General features: G+C 40.3%; 1 protein-coding gene across 4 annotated transcripts in view; it reads left to right on the top strand.

Moving 5' to 3' along the window:
• NR6A1 (nuclear receptor subfamily 6 group A member 1) overlaps positions 1-13,999 on the top strand; it is a 232,347-nt gene that overhangs the window by 199,764 nt on the left and 18,584 nt on the right. For all 4 annotated transcript variants that reach the window (XM_045469159.1, XM_045469161.1, XM_045469158.1 and 1 more), the window contains 2 exons: positions 5,411-5,466; positions 12,323-12,477. In XM_045469159.1, coding sequence (XP_045325115.1) covers positions 5,411-5,466; positions 12,323-12,477 — 211 coding nt within the window. The remainder of the gene's footprint in view (positions 1-5,410; positions 5,467-12,322; positions 12,478-13,999) is intronic.

Here is a 13,999-nt window from a genome sequence, read left to right as displayed (position 1 = left end):
AAAGGTTAAGGAAAACTTGGAGAAGGTGATGTGGGTAGAATGGCATTGTGAGAATAATCCTGTGGCATTGCCATACTGCTTTATCAGGATAAAAATGGAGCGCTGAGAAATCTCAAGGAAAGAATAATTGAGCAGAATCTTGAAGGCATAGAAGTTCAAGCTCCTTATAAAATTAAACAGCTATTATTTGTTTATGATTTTATTTATTTATGATTTTATTTTTAAGTAATCACACATAACATGGGATTTGAACTTGCAACCCCAGGATCAAGAGTTGCATGCTCCACTGACTGAGCCAGCCAGGAGCCCCTTAAGAGCTTTTTAAAAACCACTCCCCTCTTCCTTCTCTTCAAGAAGGAGAAAGAGAGAGGGAAGGGAAGGGGAAGAGAGAAAGAGAAAGGAAGGAAGGAGGCTGGGAGAGGAAGAGGGAGCAGAGGAGAGGGAGAGAGAGAAAGTGTGTGTGTTTGTATGTATTTTCTTAACTCTTTGGGAGGAAGTTACAGACATCATTCTTCTTCGTTTCTAACATGACCACAGTACTGTTATCAAAACCAGGAAGGACGTCTGGGTGGCTCAGTCAGTTGAGCATCCAACTCTTAATTTTGGCTCAGGTCATGATCCCAGGGTCGTGGGATTAAGCCCCATGTAGGGCTCCTTGCTGAGCATGGAGCCTGCTTAAGATTCTTTCTCTGCCTCCGAACTCACTCACGCTCTCTAAAAATAATAATTTTAAAAGAATAATAAAAAATTTTAATATGGCATAATACTATTATCTGATTAGCAAATCTTATTCAAATTTCACCACTTATTTCAGTGTCCTTTATAGCAAGGTGTTTTTTTGTAACATAGGAGCCAATCCAGGATCGTGTATTACATTGAGCTTTTATGTCTCTTCAGTCTCCTTTACTTATTTATTTTTTTAATGTTTATTTATTTTTGAGAGAGTGGTGGGGGGAGGGGCAGAGAGAGAGGGAAACACAGAATCCGAAGCAGGCTCCAGGCTCTGAGCTGTCGACACCGAGCCCAATACAGGGCTTGAACTCACGGACTGCAAGATCATGACCTGAGCCGAAGTCAGATGCTTAACTGACTGAGCCACCCACGCACCCTCTTCAGTCTCCTTTAACCTGAAAGGGTTCCTCAGTCTTATTTTGTCTTGAATAACATTGCCAATTTTGAAGAAAACAAGTAGAATATTCCTCAACTTGGGCTTATCAGTTTCCTCACGATTATGTTCAGGTCATGCATTTTTGGCAAGAATGCCACAAAAGCGATGATGTGTCCTTTCCGTGCATCATATCAAGGCGGCATGGTGTACTTTGTCCCATTATTGGTCATGTTAACTTGAATCACTTGGTTGAGGTGGTGTCACTTGGGTAAGGTGATGCTGCTAGATTTTCCCACCAGAAAGTTATTTTCTGAGTAGAGGCAACAATATGTAAAGAGGAAAAGCTGTGTAAAGCAGCATGGTATGTTCAAGGACTAACAAATAGTTCTCTGTAGTTACAGTGTAAATTTTGTGACAGATGAAGATGGGGAACCCCAGAGGAACCAGATCATAGGAGTGTCTTAAATGCCAAGCTGGCAAGCTGGGATTTAGCTCATAGACCAAAGGGAGCCACCAGTGGGTTTCGATGTAGTTAACTTTGTGTCTTACTCGCCTTTCTGCTTCTGGGTTTGGGTTGGCTGCCCAGGCCTAAGTGAAGAATGGTAGGTATGTGAGTTCCAGAACAGAAAAAGGCTTTGTGCTTCTTTTGAGCAGAGATAGGAGAACCATAGCTGCTGCCATTCTTGGGCTTGGGACAAGAAGTGGAGCAAAATCCATTCCTGTTATCTTCTATCTGGAAGCCCTTTGTTTTTATTTTTTAAAATCAGTATCAGTTCACCACAAGAAAGATTCTCAGCCCTGTTGAGAAACTTGCTCTTAGCTCAGTGTAACATCAAGGAGCAAGCACAGCTTTAGAATCAGAAGACCTAAACTGAAGTCTCAGCTCTGTCAGTTCTTCCCTGAGTAGCCTTGAACAAGTCCCTTTTCCTCTGTGAGCTTCAGGTGTTTTCATCTCTAAACTGCGTAGGATTGGGGCGCCTGGGTGGCTCAGTCGGTTAAGCGTCCAACTTCGGCTCAGGTCATGATCTCACGGTTCGTGGGTTCGAGCCCCGCATCAGGCTCTGTGCTGACAGCTCAGAGCCTGGAGCCTGCTTCGGATTCTGTGTCTTCCTCTCTCTCTGCCCCTCTCCCACTCTCTCTCTGTCTCAAAAGTAAACATTAAAAAAAAATTTTTTTTCAAACTACTAAGATAGTAATAATGGGCACCTTCCAAGGTTGTTGTGAGGATCAAATGTGATACCATATATGTGGGTACATTAGAAGCTTTAAAATATGATCCAAGTTCTTGTTTTGAAAGAGGCGCTGTGACGCATTCTATTATTTCACACACTTCAGGTAGTTTCATGCCATCTTGACGAATTTTACCATCTTTGATCAAACCAGTATTAATGTTTATATTCTTCTTTAAAAAGATCAAATTTTTTTATTTCTATTTTTTATATATTATTTTGAGAGAGCAAGAGAGCGAGTCAGCATGAACAGGGGAGGGGCAGAGAGAAAGAGGGAGAGATAGGATCCCAAGCAGTCTCTGTGATGTCAGTGCAGAGCCTGATGCGGGGCTCGATCTCACAAATCATGAGATCATGACCTGAGCTGAAATCAAGAGTTGGACACTTAACTGACTGAGCCACCCCAGTGCCCCAAATCAAAAAAATTTTTTTAAATCAAAGTTAATTTTCCAAGGGAATTTTTATCATCTCAGTGAATGCAAAATCAGTATTTTTTTAGTGCCTATTAGGATACATGTATAATTGAGAGTTTATCTACGCACCACCTAAAATTTTGTTTCTCCCAATGGTATGCAGGTACAATGGGAAAAACTAGTTGTGGAAAGAAATTTGGGCTTAGTCTAATAGTTTGGGTGCCAACCTTAATTCTTCTGCTGTCTAGTTTCTGTTGCCATAAACAAAATACTTCATTTTTCTGAACCTTAGATTCATCTGTTCAGTGGGAGCAATACTAGTACTTTCCTCATGGGTTGTTTTACCCAGGATAGTACCTAAAACACAGTAGATGTCCATCATGTGTGAGTTTCCTTAGTCCAGGTGGGGTTGAGGGACAACATAAGCTTTTAAGTATCAGAACAAAATATTGGTGAGATGTAAATCTTTAAGATTTGTGGCCCTCTAAACGAAAAGAAAAACATTGAGTTCCTTCCTCACCTACAAGACAACTAAAATGTGTTTGGTACTGGATCTGCCAATGATCTTTATTCTCTGAGCTGAAGCAAAGGCATGGAGAACTCAGTATTGGAAATAGAAATGTGTGAACACTGTCACTGACCCTGGAACAGCAGAAAAGGAATTTTAAGGAATTTTAGAACTTGAAATTAGGTTGAAAGATAGCTCCCAGACAAAAACTAGTATGCATCTGGCTCTAATACAGGCTGTGTATGTTTCCCACTCCAAATTCACCGCAGCCTTGTAAAGCAGACTACGTTGCCTCCATTTTCCTGATGAAGATGTTAAGGATCCAGCAAAGCTGAGAATGGAACCTTGGTGTTTTAGCTACTGTGTTTGTAGAAAAGAGGCTGGATAGAGGGAAGGATTAGTTACTAAGTACCTACTTTATGTGCCAGGCCTTATGCTTGATGTTTTAGCTATGTTATTTTATATGTAATCCCCACAATACCCAGTATGATAGGTTCCAGTAGCCCCTCTATTCTTTAGTAAACTGAGGTTCAGAGAGGTGAAGAAACTTGTGTGTAATTACATAGACCAGGCAAAAACAGGATTTAGACCCAAGTTTGTCTAATTCTGAACTGTGTAATTTTTTAAGGATACCGAGAGTGATATCTGCTTTAAGGAAAATGAACTGAGTGTTAGGCTTGGAACCCTCAATCCTGCCCCAAGGACTTTCTAGATTCTTAATATTATTTTTTTTGAAAGCAGGTATATTATTTTATACACACACACAGACACACACACACACACACACACACACACAGAGCAAAGCTTACTCAAACACATGATGCTGTTAGCTTATCTTCTGTTGTTAACATTGCCTCCTCCAAGCCAACCTTCACAGTGGCCATCGTAAAGATTTTTTGAAAATGCCAACCTGACCACATCCATCCTCTGCATTCCATCTCATCCTTGGCTTCCTCTGCTAAAGTCCATATTCCTACCCTGCCGTTAAAGGCTATCGGTGATTGGGCCCCACTTGGCCTCTCCAACCTCCAACTTCATCTCTTACTACTCTACTCACATGCACACGCACACACAAGCTTTAGCCAGGATGAACCACTTGGAAATTACCAGAAAGAATACTCCATACTTACTTTCAACTTGAAGCTTTTCTGTGTACTGTTCACTCACCCTTTTACTGCTTGCGTAAATCCTATTCATCCTTTAAGACTCAGTTCAGAAGTCATCTTTGCCAGAAAGTTTTGCCAGATACCATAGTGTTTCTATAATTGTAGATCAGAAGTTTCTCTTCTGTGCCCCCATATTAAGTGCTCCATAAACAGTAATGGCAATAGTATTAGTAGCTATTATGCCTAATAACACTGGTACTATTTAAAGGGTGCTTTTTATTGCTAAATAACTTCTTCCTTTTGTGGAATCACCTGAATAAGAAACAATTGCAATGGGAATTCTACTGGCTGCTTTTATAGGGAGAAACCAATCAGATCAAAATTTTGATTAATTAAAAAAAAAAACAAAAAACCTTTTCTCATCCTACACATTAGACTGCAACTTAGCCTGGAAATAAAACAAAATATCTAAAAATGGAAATGTTCTCAGGGTGCCTGAGTGGCTTAGTTGGTTTAAGCATCTCACTCTTTGATTTCAGCTCAGATCAGGATCTCATGGTTTGTGGGATTGTCGAGCCCTGCATTGGGCTCTGCACTGACAGAGCAGAACCTACTTGAGATTCTCTCTCCCCCTTTCTCTGCTTCTCTCTCTCTCTTTCAAAATAAATAAATAAATAATTTTTTTAAATAGAAATATTGTTTCTATCCCTCTCTTTAAATTTACTGAAGCCTTCAGATGCATCATCCTGGTGGGATATTTGTAACTAGGGGACTATTAATAAGGCTGTCATCTTTGTTGAAATATTAAACGTATGCATTGTGTACAGTGTGTGTCCATTGCCTTGGGGGTCCAAAAGTATCTGTTGCCTATGAGGTAGCCTAGAATAATGAAAAGAGTATATATACTTTCAGTCTAGAAAGACCTGTTTTTTAATCTTGATTTCACCAATTATTACTTTGTGCTTTGGGCCACATAAGTTCTCTTTTTAAAGTGCCTAGACTTGTGTGGGTATGCTTTGACTGTCTTGGCTTATGTTTCCTTCCAGCAATCAGAGAAGATGGCATGCCCGGAGGCCGGAATAAGAGCATTGGGCCGGTCCAGGTGAGTTCTAGGCCTCACTCTTTGTTATCCATCCTGGAAACCCAGGGCTCCACATGTTCCCATAGCTACTTATCCTTGATCCTCTCATCTCCTGCTGGGGGAGCCATCTTGTTTTCATTCCTGTAAAACTGCTTTTAGAGCCTGGTATGAAAGTACTTTGAAAATCTTAAATATGTAAGATAATTATTTAAAGCTCTTTTTGTGATTTCCCTCAACCCTTCCCAAGGATTTCACAGGAAGTCAACTCAATTCTGGTTTTAAACCATCCAGAGAATTTTTTAATGTCATTAAAACAGCCTGGCAGAAATCAGTAAGATTACTTTGCCTTGTTTGTAGAGTAGGAATGATAATACCCATTTAATCTCACAAATATTATTAAGTACTTACTTTGTACAGGTCCTCTGTACTGTGAACTCAGTCTAGTGGAAGAGACAGATGTGTAAACAGACATTCAGAGTACAGTGAGTAGTAACACGGGATACCTAGGGAGTACAGAAAAGAGGGACTTCTTTTCTGTTTGGATTGGAGCCATTGTTGGGGACTAAAGACATTTAGGGAAGGCTTCCTAGAGAAGGGAAAGTTTCAACTGAGTCTTGAAGGAAAAGGAGGAATTAGTTATGTTGGGAAGGAGTGGGGAGCCAAATATCTTGTAATACTGCTAGACAGAACAGAATGTAAAAAGACCACAAGATGAATCTTTAAGGAATCACAGGGAGTTTATTCAGTCAGGCTGGAGCACTGGGCACATGTAATGGAGTGGCAAAAGATAAGGCAAATTCCTTGAGTTTGGAATCTGTTCTCTAGAGAGTAGCCTGGAACTCTCTTTGATTATAGTTCCTTAGGTAAAGCCTCTGTAGGACCAGCCTACACCACTTTTTCTTACTTGCCAGCAGAAGAACAACTTTATGAAGGAAGAAAATTGGATCTGTGTATGACCCAATATGTAAATCCCTCAGGACACCAGTGGGCAGGACCATGCCTCAAGGATTATTGGTGTGCACCAAGAGGCAACCACCAAAAGCTTTTAAGGAGAGAGAGAGAGAGAGAGAGAGAGAATCAGATTTGCATTTTAGAAAGATCGTTCTAAGAGTAGAAATGGTTTGTGAGGAGCTGAGTAAGTGCCAGTGAAACTGGGGGCAGAGAAAAAGCAATTCAGAGGGTTTTACAGAAGTCTAGCCAAGAGATATAGATAGTGGTTTTAAGTAGGGCAATGATAGTATAGATTGAAGGGGAGAGAATAGATTCAAGAGATATTTAATAGGTAAAATTGGTAGGATTTATCTAATTGAATATGAGGGAATATGAGAGAAAGACAGGAATTCAGTCATTTTGAGACATACGCTGATGATATATGGAGCATTTCCTATCACATGAACTCATTATGAGTTCGTGTATGCACTCAATTGGGGTGTGGGTGTATGCTGTATTCATTCTGTCTTTTTATTAATCCAATATTTATATTCATGTTATTCAAATCATATCTGTTTCTTGAAAGTCAGTTTGATTTATTTTGGCCTATACATAGGTATTCTGTGTGTGTGTGTTAAAAAAACATAACATGAAATTAACAAATTAAGTATACAGTACAGTATTGTTTACTATATGCACATTTTCATCTATATATAGAGCCTTGTCATCTTATGACTGAAACTTTATACTCACTGAGCAGCAACTCCTTATTTCCCCCTCTCCCCATTCCCTGGCAGCCACCATTCTACTTTTGCCTTTCTAGGAGTGTGGCTACTTTTGATACCTCATGGAATCACGCAGTATTTGTTTTTCTGTGACTTCCTTATTTCACTTAGCGTATTGTAGCATATGACAGGATTTCTAAGGCTGAATAATATTCCATTGTAGATATATACCATATTTTGTTAATTTGTTCATCTGTCAGTGGATATGTAAGTTGTTTCCATCTCTTGGCCTTTGTGAATAATGCAGTGAACATGGAAGTGCAAATCTCTCTTTGAGATCCTGATTTCAGTTCTTTTGGATAAATACCCAGAAGTGGGATTACTGGCTCATATGGTGGTTTTATTTTTAATTTTTTGAAAAACCTTCATACTGTCTTCCATAGTGGCCACAACCATTTTCCATTCCCACCCAGCAGTGCACAAAGGTTCCAATTTTCTGCATCTTCTCTAGTACTTCTTATTTTCTGTTTTTTTCTGTTTTTTTTTTTTTTTTCCAACGTTTATTTATTTTTGGGACAGAGAGAGACAGAGCATGAACGGGGGAGGGGCAGAGAGAGAGGGAGACACAGAATTGGAAACAGGCTCCAGGCTCTGAGCCATCAGCCCAGAGCCTGACGCGGGGCTCGAACTCACGGACCGTGAGATCGTGACCTGGCTGAAGTCGGACGCCTAACCGACTGCGCCACCCAGGCGCCCCTGTTTTTTTCTGTTAATGTCATTCTGGACAGGTGTGAGGTTTTAATTTGCATTTGTCTGATTGGTGACATGGAGCATCTTTTCATGTATTTGTTGGCTATGCTGTTTATATGTCTTTGGAGAAGATTTTTTGGGTCTGTTTTTGTCTATTCAAATCTTTTGCCGCCCCCCCCCCCATTTTTTTTTTTTGGAGAGAGAGAGAGAGAGTGCATGTGAACATAAGCAGGGGAGGGGCAGAGGGAGAGGGAGAGAGAGAGAGAGAGAGAGAGAAAGAGAGAGATTGAGAAAGAGAAAGAGAAAGGGAGAAAGAGAGAATATCCTAAGCAGGCTCCATGCTCAGTGCAGAGCTCAACATGACAAGAAGCCTTTTCTCTGTTTTCTTTTAAGAGTTGTACGGTTTCAGGTCTTACATTTAAGTCTCTAATCCATTTTAAGTTGATTTTTGTATGTAGTATAAAAGATCAGAATCTACTTTCATCCTTTTTCATATGAATATCTAGTTTCCTTATACCACTTGTTGAAGAGACTATTGTTGTGTAGCCTTGGCAGCTTTGTCAAAGATCTTTTGACTCTACATATGTGGGCTTATTTGGGGGCTCTCTGTTCTGTTCCATTGGTCTATAGTCCTGTCCTTATGCCAGTACCATGCCATACTGTTTTGGTTGCTGTAGCTTTGTAATATGTTTTGAAAACAGAAAGTGTAAAGGCCTCTAGCTTTGTTGGTTTTTGTCAGGTTGTTTCGGCAATTTGTGGTTCTTTGTGTTTCCATATGAATTTTGGGACTTTTTTTTTCTATTTCTGCAAAAAATGCCATTGGAATTTTGATAAGGATTATACTGAATCTGTAGATCACCTTGGATCCTATGGACATTTTAACAATATTGTTTTTTAATCTGTGAACACAGGCCATCTTTCCATTTATTTATATCTTTAATTTCTTTCAGCGGTGTACAAGTCTTTCATCCCTTTAAATTATGTTTATTCCTAAATATCTTGTTCTTTTTGATACTATTGTAACTGAGATTGTTTTCTTAATTTCCTTTTCAGATTTATTGTTAGTATATAAAAATGCAACTGATTTTTGTATATTGATTTTTTTTTTTATCCTGAAACTTTGCTGAATTCTTTTTTTTTTTTAAGTTTGTTTATTTTGAGAGAGAGACAGAACAAGTGGGGAAGGGGCAGAGAGAGAGAGAGGGGGAAAGAGAGAGAGACAGAGAGAATCCCAGGCAGGCTCTGCACTGTCAGTACAAAGCCCAGTGCTGGGCTCGAACTTATAAACCGTGAGATCATGACCTGAGCCAAAGTCAGATACTTAACTGACTGAGCCATCCAGGTGCTCCTGCTGAATTCTTTTATTAATTCTAAGTTTTCTGTGTGGAATCTTTAGAGTTTTGTATTTACAAGATCATGTCATCTATAAACAGAGGTAATTTACTTCTTTCTGATTTAGATTTTTTAAAAATTTCTTTTACATGCCTAATTGCAACGGCTAGGACTTCTAATACCGTGTAAGGAGAAATGGCGAAAGTGGGCATTTTTGCTGTAATCCTGATCTTAGGAAAAAAGGTCTTAGTTTTTCATTATTGAGTAATGATATTCGCTGTGGGCTTTTCATGTGTGGCCTTTATTTGTAGTCATTCTTTTTGTATTTAGATGCAGCAGAAAGTTTATCCACTGGGAATAATTCTTTTTTTTTTTTTTTAATGTTTATTTATTTTGAGAGTGAGTGAGAGCACGAGCAGAGGTGGGGCAGAAAGAGAGAGAGAGAATCCGAAACAGGCTCCGTGCTGTCAGCACAGAGCCAGACATGGGGCTTGATCTTCTAAACCATGAGATCATGACCTGAGCAGGAATCAAGAGTTGGACACTTAACCGACTGAGCCACCCAGGCGCCCCGGGAAGAATTCTTAAGCATTTCCTCAATGAAGAACCTTCCCCAGTATTACCCAATGACTTTTGAGTACTCTTCTCCCACCATGCCAGGGCTTTTCAGTCACTTATGTCTCTAGACCCTATGTTCTCTCTAGAATTGAGGTAGCTGATGCTCAGAGAAACATTCCTATTTCATCTCTCGTTACATTTGACATTTTGTTACTAGGCACATAATTTCCTCTTTTGTCTTTTACTTTTTTAGATGATCTGTTAGGAAGAGAAAGCTGTGATCTCCAAGTGCTTAATTACAAGGGATAGAATTGAGCAACTGTTGTGCACTTGCACCTCATAACTTTATCTTAGATCAACCTCCCAAGTCTGTCTGGCTCAGTTTTGCACCCTGTGAGGGAATCCTGAACTGTGAAGGAGGTGGTGTTATCTTCATTTTACAAGTGAGGGAACTAAGGCTCAGAAAACTTGAGTGACTTGCCCAACAGTGAGCACCCAAGTAGAAAATGACAGATGAGGTCTGAACCTAGACGTAAGCACTGCTGGTGTGTTCCATCCCCTTAATGCATCACTGATGGCCTAGTGTACTATGGGACCCATAGGAAGAGACAGGTACAGTACACCTTTGTCTCCCAGCTGGAACCAGTCTTACTGACTGGTTGTTTTCACCTCGCTCAAGTACTTCCATGCCCTCTAAGCTCTGGTCTTCCTCTCACTGCCATCACTGAGCCTGCTTCAGTCAGGGTGTCACTAAATGTCTTACAGTTTGATGGCACCTTTTGTCTTCACATGTCTTTTTTTTTTTTTCTTAATGTTTATTTTTGAGAGAGAGAGACAGAGACAGAGCACAAGTAGGGGAGGGGCAGATAGAGAGAGAGACACAGAATCCGAAGCAGGCGCTAGGCTCTGAGCTGTCAGCACAAAGCCTGGTGTGGAGCTTGAACCCACAGACCATGATGAGATCATGACCTGAGCTGAAGTCGGACGCTTAACTGAGTAAGCCATCCAGGCGCCCCTTCACGTGTCTTGTACAATGTGTGATTTCAGTGTTCTAAAGATCCCTAAGTGAAAAGATTTGTTTCGCTACATGTGCTTGAATAAAGACTACCGTACCTCCAATTCAGTACACAATCTAAGTTATTTAAGACCAGTCACTCAACTTGTGTACCAGTTAAATGTTTCTTGTTTTCCCTCCAAGCCCTGTATGCTGGCTGGCTTCCAGTTCTAAATGCCTCCTGTATTTATGATCAGAGCAGCTCAAGGTTTCCTCACAGTTCCTTTGTTCCTCACAGGCTGGAACAAAGAGTTATGCAGGTTCGACTCAGATTTCAGAGAAAATGTCCTCCCAGGCTTTCTATAGAAACAAAAAATAAAAATGTATCTGGCCTTTCCTCCTTACTACTCACTCTCATCCCGTGCTAAGTTTAGCCAGGTAAGCTTCAACTCTGGGTTAAACACTGTGTAGAAGATGTGTTTACTCACTCCCTGTGTGGTGTGATAGCTAGAGCCAGGGACTGAATACTTGGATACTTTGGCCTCTTCCTCAAACTCCTCCCCAGACGTGAGCACACAGTGTGATCTTGGGCAAGTCAGTTCACTTGTCTGAGCTAGAGTTTTCTTCTCATTTATTCAGTAGGGTTGGGAATGTCTTTCTTACTAAGAAAATCCATGTGGAGTTTCATGGACAGTACTTAATACGTGAACATTTGTTTATCCAACGTGCATTTTTTGAGCACTTTTTTCTAGGTTCTAATCATAGCCTTAGGTCTAATAGAGGGTATTCTCATGATACATTACCATAAATGCTATAAAAATAATAATGATGATGAAGATATCATTGTCAACCTTCCATAATTATTGCTATGTGCTAAGCCCTTTTCTAAACATGTGATAATGTGTTAACTAATTTAATCCTCACAGTAACCCCACGAGACAGATATTATTCTCTCCACCACATAGATAAAGGAATTTAAGTTAAAATAGGTAAATGACTTGCCTAAGATTGTACAACTTTTAGAAAGTAGCAAAACCTGTGTTGGAACAAAGGTGGTCTGACTCTAGAATTCATACTCTTAACCACTGTGTTATTCTGCCTATCTCAGAATCCATAGAATTGTAAGTGGACAGAAGAAGGACCTAAAATTCTGTCTAGGTAGTGATAGAGGGTTCACAAAGAAGGTAACATTTGAATTGGGTCTTAAAAGGCAAGGAGGAGTTTGTTATTGAAGAGTGGTGTTTCAGGGGTAGGGAAGAATAAACTCAAAGACAAAGAGGAATGTTGAAGAACATAGACACTCTGTGGCTTGAGAGGAGGGTAAATGGACAAGAGGAAAATTATGGTGAGCTGTGGTGCTAGGAAGCAAGCAACCAAGCTGTCCTAAGATTAGTGAGAGACAAAAAAAAAAAAAAAAAAAAAAAAAGATTCGTGAGAGACTGTGGGGTATGGAGGTAGAAGAGAGGGAATCTGGGTTTCTCTCTAGAGAGTTCTAGGAATGTGAGTTTTAAATACATTCTCAGTCCTAAAGAAGGAACGGAGGTTATCCTGGGCACCCAGTCTAACATGTGTCAATTCCTTGTCAAAGATATCAGAGGAGGAGATCGAAAGGATCATGTCTGGGCAGGAATTTGAGGAAGAGGCCAATCACTGGAGCAACCATGGTGACAGCGACCACAGTTCCCCTGGGAACAGGGCCTCAGAGAGCAACCAGCCCTCACCGGGCTCCACACTGTCCTCCAGGTGAGCTTCAAGGCAAACCCAGCATCATCTAGGGATCACCCAGAGAGTACACAGACCCACACGGAACCTCTGGGCTGTCTCAGCCGTTGTACTCTTGTTCCCTCAGTCTTTGGGGCAGGGACGGACCAGGATGACACAGAACAGCATTTCACAGCCTACTTTTTGCTGAAGACCTTGAAAATGTCAGCAGTCTCTTTGCAGGCTAATAAAGTAGTATAGCTGCTGTCTGTGCCCATACGTTCTTCACCTAACAAAATAACATTTTAATTTTTTTTTTTTTTTCAAAGTTTTTATTTATTTTTGGGACAGAGAGAGACAGAGCATGAACGGGGGAGGGGCAGAGAGAGAGGGAGACACAGAATCGGAAACAGGCTCCAGGCTCTGAGCCATCAGCCCAGAGCCCGACGCGGGGCTCGAACTCACGGACCGCGAGATCGTGACCTGGCTGAAGTCGGGCGCTCAACCGACTGCGCCACCCAGGCGCCCCCAAAATAACATTTTAAATGTAGCTCTTTTCTCTCATTTACTTTATCACTGAAATAAAACAAACCACATTGACAATATTGAATTAAGTTCTAATTTCTTTGCCTCAGCAAGAGTGAAGATTTTCACTTTATAAATTTTAAGAAACTGAAAAATTTTAAGCTAGTGATTTAAATTTGCTGTTATCATGGAATACCAGTTTGGAGACTCTTTGTTCAAGAATGTTAAGTTAGTTGTATGTGTAAATGTAGCCATCAACTACCAGGGAAGATTTCCTTTTTGCAGAAATCTTTCTTATAGGACAGGGATTGATAAACTTTTTCTATAAGGCCAGATAATAAATAATTTAGGCTTTATAGGCTATACAGTCTGGGTCTCAACTACTCAACTCTACCATTATGGTGCAAAAGCCACCAGACACTACGTGAATGAATGAATATGGCTGTGTACCATTAGCCTATAGTTTACCAGCCCCTGTTACAGGAAATGCGTCTAGGTAAAGCTACAGGATTGTTGTTTTAGGTAACAGAGTGGTTAGATTTCTTCAGTGGTTAGTGGTTAGATTTTTCCAATGGTCAGTGATTAGATTTCTCCAGGAAAATACCAAGAATCTGCCTGCATATTTTTATCTGCCTTTTTCTTGGTATTTTACTGTAACTTTTATTCATTCATTTATTCCTTTTTGTTTCAGTTCTTTCAGTTGTTCCTTTTTTGTTCCTTCTTTTGAATGTTTAGGGGAGTTGTTGCCACATGTCCGGTTCCTTGCTAGGTGCTGGATTTGTTTTGTGGCCTGGCAAGGCCCTTAGGCTGGCTGTGCCTTAGTTTTCCTAGTAATAAAAAAATACATACCCCCACACCTTTGTGGACCATAGTCTGTGAGTATCCATTAAAATCTCTTCAAATGTGGCACCTATACAAAGAATTTATTCAGCCACTCTTTATTCAGTACCTATTTTGCCAGGTGCTGGGTGTCCAATGATAAGTCACACATACACACATCTGTACAGAGTCCCTATCTAGTAGGGAAGACATGCATGTA

This window comes from Leopardus geoffroyi, chromosome D4 (genome assembly GCF_018350155.1).
Source record: "Leopardus geoffroyi isolate Oge1 chromosome D4, O.geoffroyi_Oge1_pat1.0, whole genome shotgun sequence".
Classification (NCBI taxonomy): domain Eukaryota; kingdom Metazoa; phylum Chordata; class Mammalia; order Carnivora; family Felidae; genus Leopardus; species Leopardus geoffroyi.
Note: the sequence above shows the minus strand (reverse complement) of the source record. Positions and strands in the feature narration are given on the sequence as shown.